Source organism: Heloderma suspectum, chromosome 6 (genome assembly GCF_057233095.1).
Source record: "Heloderma suspectum isolate Gila_16-S chromosome 6, 16-S_ref, whole genome shotgun sequence".
Taxonomy (NCBI): Eukaryota; Metazoa; Chordata; class Lepidosauria; order Squamata; family Helodermatidae; genus Heloderma; species Heloderma suspectum.
Genome location: NC_139463.1, coordinates 47196540 through 47204891, shown reverse-complemented (window position 1 = coordinate 47204891; position 8352 = coordinate 47196540). Strand labels below are relative to the sequence as shown.

The window sequence follows — 8352 nt, the reverse complement described above, 5'->3', positions numbered from 1 at the left end:
GGTGGCTCTGATGTCAGTGAGGCAGTGAATCCACCACTCCGCGTTTCAGTCAGTACCAGTCAGAACTCTAAAGGAGCCATCCAAGGTGCAGAGCAAGTTAAGTTCTGACTGGTTCTGACTGAAACCCATGCCCCACTGACATAGGAGCCACCAGCCTCCACTGACAGGCTATCATAATTGGTGCCCCCCCCCCCCAATTATGGGATGAACTCCCCAATGAGGCCCACCTGGCACCAACATTGTTATCTTCCCAGTGTCAGGTCAAGGCTTTTCTCTTTTCCCAGGCATCTGGCAGTTTTAATTGATCTTGGGGGCGATCTTCACAACAACGGAATGAAAAGTGCGTTAGAGTATTACCTGGATTTTCATGGAATCGGCTTTGGTCTGTCAGGGACACCCAAAGCACGACAAGCCGAGTGTAGCATACCTTAAAAATCCAGTTTTCACAAAGCAGTTGAAAGGAAAATACTTCCTGGTGGGGTGGGGGGAGTAGAACTGAACATCATCGAACTGGCAGGGGCTGCTCAACCCATGAGAGAGGCTTGTTTCCCACCCCCGTCCAGGCTCCCCCCTGCTACTACATTATTATGAATGGAGAGCAATTCGTTTTCCCCATGCATGCAGATTTCCCTACAGAAGCCAAAATTTCGTAGCTCTCCAGTGCAGCATCTAAAGGCTCCCCCTGAGAGCTTCCCCCCACCCCAATTTTGGCGCATTCCAGCAATCTGCCACAGAGGTATTGCTCCCACCCCATTTTCCCCCATGTGTATACTTTTGCCTATTGCTTCCAACCGCCACCCCCCTTTCTCCCTTTCTCCTTCTCCTTGCTCACAATGAGAAGCTCCCGTAAATCTGGAAGATCATTACTTATGTAAAGGGGCTTTACATATGTAGCAACAGAGAAACGGCTTTACATCAGAAAAACTACTGGACAAGAAGCACTTTAGGGTGAGTTGCTTTAACCCTTTCGCTGCAGGGGAGTGAGATTTATGTCTTACTTCTGCGTAAACGTGCACAGAAGGGGGGATATGTGAAAGATGAAAAGCAGGCTAGCAAAGGTGAAGGAGTGACCCCGCTACTGCGATAATGTGAGGGGTCGCTGCTGCACTCCTGGGGAGTTTCTGAATGGAAAAACTGCTTCCCTTGGGGAAACAAGAGGGAATGGGCGTCCCACCCCTTGACCACGTCACAGCCAGGTCCCAAACGCACACCCAGGATTTAATGCACACGGGGGGGGGATGGTACACTGTGGTAAAACCGCCACGGAGCCGCTTTCGGTAAAAAAAATGTCGGAGTAAAAGGAGTTTCAGAAAATGCAGCTTTTCAAGGGGGAAGCGGCTGGTTGGCAGCAGATGGGTGACAACACCGTCTGTCACAGAGGAACTCGGGCTGCTCTAACTTTGCACTAAATCGCTCGTGAAGACAGCCCCCAGGATTTGTTTTATGGTTTGGCTGATAGCTCAAAGTTGTTTTTAGATATATGTTGTCTTTGTGTATACCGTCTGTTTGCGTGTTTCTTATATTTTTCAGTTTTGCATATTGTATTTTTACTGTTTTAACACTTGTAAACTGCTCAGAGAGCTTCAGCTATGGGGTGGCGTAGGCATGTAATAAATAATAAATATCAGGACCAAGAGTCAGGCAAGAGACAGAGGGGAGTCAGGTGTTGTGCTGTGACTCAGAGCTGAGGGCCCAAGCCAGGAGCTAGGCATCGGGAACACCCCAGAAGCTGGAAAAGCAGCAAAGCCTCAGCCCAAATAAGAAAGCTGTTATAGCCCTCTCTATCTGGGAGGCCAAAATATGGCCAGCCTAGATGGGAGGGCCAGTCCAGAACTGCCCAGGAACTGCTCCTCACAGCCGCTCTGCGGCTCATGGCCAGCAGCGGCCGGCTCCACCTCCACTGGCTTCTGACTCGAGCACAATGCTCTTCCTTGTCAGGCCGAAGGACTCAGGCTCTCGGGGCGTTCAAGAGCAAGGAAATGCCGCGACCACTGCATTTCAAAAGCTTTGGGCTGTTGAAACAGAGAGGGATGGATGAATCTGTAAGGTCGCTTTCTCCTTACAAGGAGAAGTAAGTCCTTCTCCCGCCTTCAGTGTAAAATCTCAAGTTCTTTCTCTCCTGAATATGAAGAACTTTGTGAAATTTGGTAATTTTTTAAAATAAAAAACATATGGAAACAAAATTATCACCCATCTGACCAGCTAAATTCAATAAGTACAGCTATTTGCAGCACGTCCATGATACACTGCTTGCCATGTAGCTGATAGGAGCCTGTCAGAAAAAAGAGGTGGCAATCTTAATCAAGCACTGACACAGTTCAATACACAGGGATTCAAACCTGGTCTTTTAAAAGCGAAGCCCTGGGGATGGACGAACCTCTCAGTTTCTTCCACATTCTTCCACATTTTTGTCCTGAATGTGGAGAACATCATGAATTTGGGCAAATTCTTATCAAAACCTAACTGATATGAAATTCTCCTCCATCTTTAGAAACAGAAGACCTTTTTCAGAATGTGTGGGTTCATCAGCAACTGAAATCCATCCTTCACATTCATACAGAACTTGCAACTCACAATACTAAACTCAGACTTTGATCTTCAGAATATTAGACATCACTGTGCAAATCCCCTCAAATTGTTTTGTTTAACATACGAACGACCCATGAATGGGTTGTATGTATATATTTGAAGAAATGTATATACGACATCTTCATCAAAATGATTCCAGAGCAGTTTACAATGAATAATAGATAATTATTTTCTCTTAAAAGATGCAATACATCTTAAAAATGGAAACTGCACTTTGAACATAGAACTCTTCTCCCTAACATAGGAATGTAACGTCTGCAGTCTTTCAAACCATCATTTGCCCCCAATTTTTATCAGCATTTATTTATTTGATTTGTGCCCCCCTTTCTAACCAAGAAAAATGGCACTCTAGGCAGCTTACAAACATAATTCAAACCTGAATGAAATAGAAATAGCCTTTGCTAACTCCCCTATGGGCAGATGAAGTAATTTTATTCAAAGCTTTTCAGGGATCTCCTTGTTTCTGCTAATTCTGGGCATAGCCTGTGCTAAGAGAAATTTGGTAATAACGGGGATCATGGGTGTAGGGTGGCCATGTGTTCTCCTTTGCCAACAACAGTCCTGTATTTGTAGGCATCCTCTGTTTGAAGGGCTATCCAGTTGAAAGCCAGTTGGAAGACTAAGCAAACCATATGGAAGGAGAGCAGGTGGGCCTTGAAGTTGCCCATCAATTGTTAGCACCTGGACTGGACAGCAGACTGAGCTGCAGGCACACAGCTCACCTGGTCACTGTCTTCCCCGAGATGTATTGTCATTCTGTTTAAATTATAGTAATTATTTCTGAATGTGTATCTATACATATAAATTAGCACATACAAATTTAGTGCAATTTTGTGTCCTTTCTTGTCCTCCTTTTGGGTGATGCATTTCCACTTTTGGGGTGATGTGCAAGGGGCCACTCTACGTGTGTCATACACGTTTTTAGCTGAAATTGCAACAAAGCAAAGATGTATGGTTAAAACCGGTCAACTGGGCCAAAAGAAATTAGCAGTAGGGGAGAGGGGAGTCAGGTCTCCTGCAGAAAAAAAATTGCTCTAATTCATAGCATCCCAATGTGGAATGTTTACAAAATCCTCATTAAGAGAAAGGAGGCTTGTGAGATAGCAACAGAAATCTGGTGAACAGCTTACACTAGAGGAGATAAGAGAGTGAAAGCTACCATAGGAGACACAACAGGCCATATCCAATTACTGAGACCTGGACAAAGGGGGTGGGGGGAACAAGAATGGGAGAGTCAGATCACAAGTTCCAAGCAAAGCGCTTCCAAACTTGTCAACCGTCTGTGACACAAGCTGTATATATCCATTGCGGGGGATAAAATAGCCACTTGCGAGAGCACCAGAGTGAACCTTTATAGAGTACTGAGGCCAGCTTGAACAAAATCATGGAGTGTGTTGCCTTTCAGATTTGGGCAACCTTCTCTTTTCTGGCCCACCTGGCAAACTGTAGCCCCATCAGGGATCTGGACATGCCTCGTCCGGAGGAAGAAGTGTCATTCTTTGATGAACAGGATCCCTTGCTTCAGAATTTTCTGAAGGCACTTAACCTCTCTGCCATCCCTCAGCAAGATACAGCCAAGGTGGATCCTCCAGAATATATGTTAGAACTCTATAACAGGTTTGCCACTGATAAAATCTCTATGGCATCGGGCAATATTGTTAGAAGCTTCAAAAATGAAGGTAAGTTCTGGAATCATCTAAATAAACTTGGAAGGACTAAGCATGGTATTTAAACATCCACTTTAACCTGCCATGTTTTCAATGACTAGATTAAGGTTGTGTTCGAGGAAAGGATAAAATGATTGCATAAATGAGGCTGAGGAGACATTTGAGCGACAATATATTAGCAAAGCAGTCCAGCGCTGAGTTGGCTTAATTACTGTTTGATAGACCCTGCATCTTATCTACCCAGCTTGTTGATTTTCACACCGCAAGCCATTTGAACTGTTTGATGAATTTTTCAAGTTCATGGAACACATCTGCCTGTGCCATGTATAATTCAACGTTTAAATATCTATCTACCTTGGATGGTTTGAACTAGTCATTTTGGGATCTAAATGGGGGACAATTTTTAAAGTCTCTTACTTAAAATGCCTGTACTAGGGCAGTCATGTTTCACCTTCTTCAGAAGGAAACACAATGGGAACAATCGTCTTGGTATTCTTCATACACATGTCCCATTGAAATCAATGGGAGCTGCTGTGCAGAGCACTACTGTGAACTCATGCAACTCCCATACATCTCAATGGATTTTGTACTGAAGAGCTTCCCAGTGGATTATGTCCATTGTAGGTATATTGCCCATGATACATTAGATATTCAATAGATTTTTCAAAAATCTATGCAATGGAAACATTTCTTTCCACCTAGAAGACTACTATGAATCAATAGTTAGTCAATTAAAAATAAGTTTGAAGTTCTTGCAAATTGTGTTGTGTGAAAACAAAAGATGTAGAACTCAATGTGCAAACAGCTATCAGCAGTTTTCAATCACACTTTTAAAAAGTCCATTCTTTTTCTTTTTTTTTAATATGTAATGAGCATTTTATATGCGGAGATTCTAGAAATGTATACACAGTGAAGTTTGATATGTTCCTTCCATTTGTTTTTGACATTGATGTAGAGGGGCTTTCCATGCATGCAGCTTAGACGTTGGTGATGTTTTGTTATCCTACACATTCTTCTTAGGATGAGCAGAATATTTCTGTTTCAGACACTGGTCAGTGGAACTAAAGTAGTTTAAAGCCCAGTGCTCTGCTTATTTGGTTGTGATGACGGCTGTTAATTTGCAAATATGAAGTCATTATTTTCTTTCTGAATAGTTCAGTGTGATGTGAAACATTCTCTATAAACATTGATTTAATTGCATAGGTTTATCTAAATTGCAACATTATTCCACATAACTGAGCATCCAAGTCTGAACATATCCGTCGACAGACATGATCATGGACACCATAATGTTGGTTGCATTCTGAAAATAAGATGGGTGTATCCCTCTTGGAGCAAGCAACGCTTACTAAGATCATTTTAACAGCTCAGTCCAAAAGCCACTTGGAATTAAAGCTAATTTTGACTGCAAACCTGTACCCACTTTTCTGGTAGAAAGCCCAATTTAACTCAGTAGAACTTACTTCTGAGTAGAAATGTATAGAATTGTGCTGTTAGTCATATGTCGCAATTAATTTGCTTTTCATCAAAATGCTCTAGCTTAACTAACTTGTGGATCAGGCTGCTAACTGTTAGTTTTCACGTACAGCAGCAATGTGAAATAGATTGTGATTATTGCTAAAAGAAATAGCCAAGGATACTGTTGAAGATTAATACAGTTATTATGGCAAAGAAGTTTGTGGACTAGAGTCCACTTTGTCAGATATACATCTGATGACTCTAGTAATCACATGCATCATGGTCTCTAGTCTACACAAGCTTATGCCATAATAAATTTGATAGTCTTTAAGGTGCTACAGTTGTTTTGACTGCAACAGACTGACACAGCCACCCCCTCTGATCGTCGATAAAAAGAGATTACCCGTAGTGCATATTAAAGCCAGACCTTTGCCCAGTAAACTCCAGAGGCTTTTTGATGGACTGTTCTCAAACCAGACTAGTCAAGTGACTTTCACTATCAAACTAGCTCCTGCATTGACTATACCAAATGCCAAGGCTGTGCTTTGCCTAGTGAAGCTCACCTTGCTGAATTATTACAACACGTCTACATGCCGTTCTCCTTTCCTGAAAAGCATAATTTCACCAGTTGTATATGGCTCTCTCTTTTTCTCTGGGAGCCTCTTCTAAAAGCTATTGTGGCAATTTTGCCACCATTTGACAAACAATTGTCTCTTCCCATGTTGTGTAAGGGTTCTCTTCTCCTGTGGCCACCATGAGAAACACTTGGTTGCAGAAAATTCAGGTTGCAGAAAACTAGCTCAATTTCCATACCAGTTCCACAAGGCCCTTTAAGAAAGGATCCTCAGGACTCTCCCCAAATGCCAACACCCAAGATTCTTGGAGGATAGTCAAACTAAATTCAATCTGGTTAAAATCTGTTGTGTAGACATACCTTCTGGGCATATTCCTTCTTTACTGGGTGCATGTGCCCATATATCCCATAAAGAGCAGTAATGTTTGATTGTTTATTTTTTTCAATTTTCAGAACATTCTTTGCAGCCTATTCATTTTAATGGAATTCGAAGGTACCCTCTTCTTTTCAATGTGTCCATCCCTCATCATGAGAAGATAACCATGGCTGAACTGAGGCTCTACACACTGGTGGAGGAGGACAGAATGCTCTTTGATGGTCATGACAGGAAAGTCACCATTTTTGAAGTGCTAGAGAATGAACATGGAGGAGGGAAAGGGAAAGAGGATAGGAAAATGAAAGTGCTGGCATCCAGACATAGTAACAGCACAGACAATGAATGGAAAACATTTAATGTCACGGAGGCCATCCGGAAGCGCCATCACTCGGACTCAACTACTCACCGACTAGTGGTGCAGATTGAGACAAAAGGGGGAGAGGGACCCAATGGAAGAGGAAAAGCAGAGATCGATATCAATCCAGAGACCAAACACAAACCTTTATTGATTGTGTTTTCAGATGATCAAAGTCATCACAAGCAAGAGGAGAAGAATGAATTGAACGAAATGATAGAACATGAACAGATGCAAGACTTGCAGAACATGAACATGAATGACTTTCACAGCAGCCCCAGTGAAGAGAAGCTGCTTCAAATGAGGTCCAACATCATCTATGACTCAACTTCCCGGATAAGGAGGAACGCCAAGGGGAGCAGCTGCAAGAAGACTTCACTCCACGTGGATTTCAAGGAGATTGGCTGGGATTCCTGGATCATAGCACCGGCAGGGTATGATGCGTACCAGTGTAAGGGAGCGTGTGCCTTCCCACTGGATGATCACCTCACGACCACAAATGCCATGGCCCGGACTTTGCTTCACTTGAACGATCCGCAGAAAGCTTCTCCGGCTTGTTGCGTGCCTACCAAACTGGCCCCCATCTCATTGCTCTACTTAGAAAAAGGGGTGGTCACCTTCAAGCTAAACTATGAAGAAATGGTAGTGTCAGAATGCGGGTGCAGATAGTAGTGGGATGCCTCTCGCAAGGCGCCTTTGGGCCTTCCAAGTATTTAAATGTTTCCTCTGTAAATTTGTACAGTTTTGATTTGTACAGGTTTAATCATCTTATTTAATGAGGTGTGTACAGATAATCTGAGACACAGGAAATGGGGAGCAGATGAGAGGGGATGTATATTTGCTGCCATTGGCTTGGCGAAAGGGGGATTGTGCTTTTTTGCTTCATCCAAAAGCCAAAATACACCATCGGCAGACTCCAATGGTAATTTTAAAAAACAACAACTTCGACTCTGCCACTTCAGAGTCCAGGTGAAGCCACCTCCATAAAATAAACCTGCTTGAACATAGAAAACTAACATATCAGAAAGACTTGGCCTAACCTTTGAATGCTCCCCACCCTGCCATAATCAGAAAGCATTCAAAAAATCCAACCCACCCCCTCTGCAGCTGAAAGTGGTACAGTCCAGGGAGAGCTTAACCACTCAAGTCTCCTGAATGTATAAACTAGCCCCAAGCCTGGGCCACTGGGAGATGAGTTCCCAGCTTCTGCTGGTTTCAACACATGTATCAGAATTACAATTTGTGGAATACCATGCGTAATGAAGGACATTATTTTTTAAAGATGTCTTTGAGAATAAACTATATCAATGTAATGATATCAATAATGTGATAC

At 42.9% G+C, this 8352-nt stretch overlaps 1 protein-coding gene across 1 annotated transcript; it reads left to right on the top strand.

Annotated features, from left to right (window-relative positions):
- Nucleotides 1-3973: 3973 nt before the first annotated feature.
- BMP10 (bone morphogenetic protein 10) lies at nucleotides 3974-7688 on the top strand. Its single transcript, XM_084808215.1, has 2 exons — nucleotides 3974-4268; nucleotides 6742-7688. Exons 1-2 carry the CDS (start codon nucleotides 3974-3976, stop codon nucleotides 7686-7688), a joined length of 1242 nt encoding a protein of 413 aa, XP_084664341.1.
- Nucleotides 7689-8352: the final 664 nt, after the last annotated feature.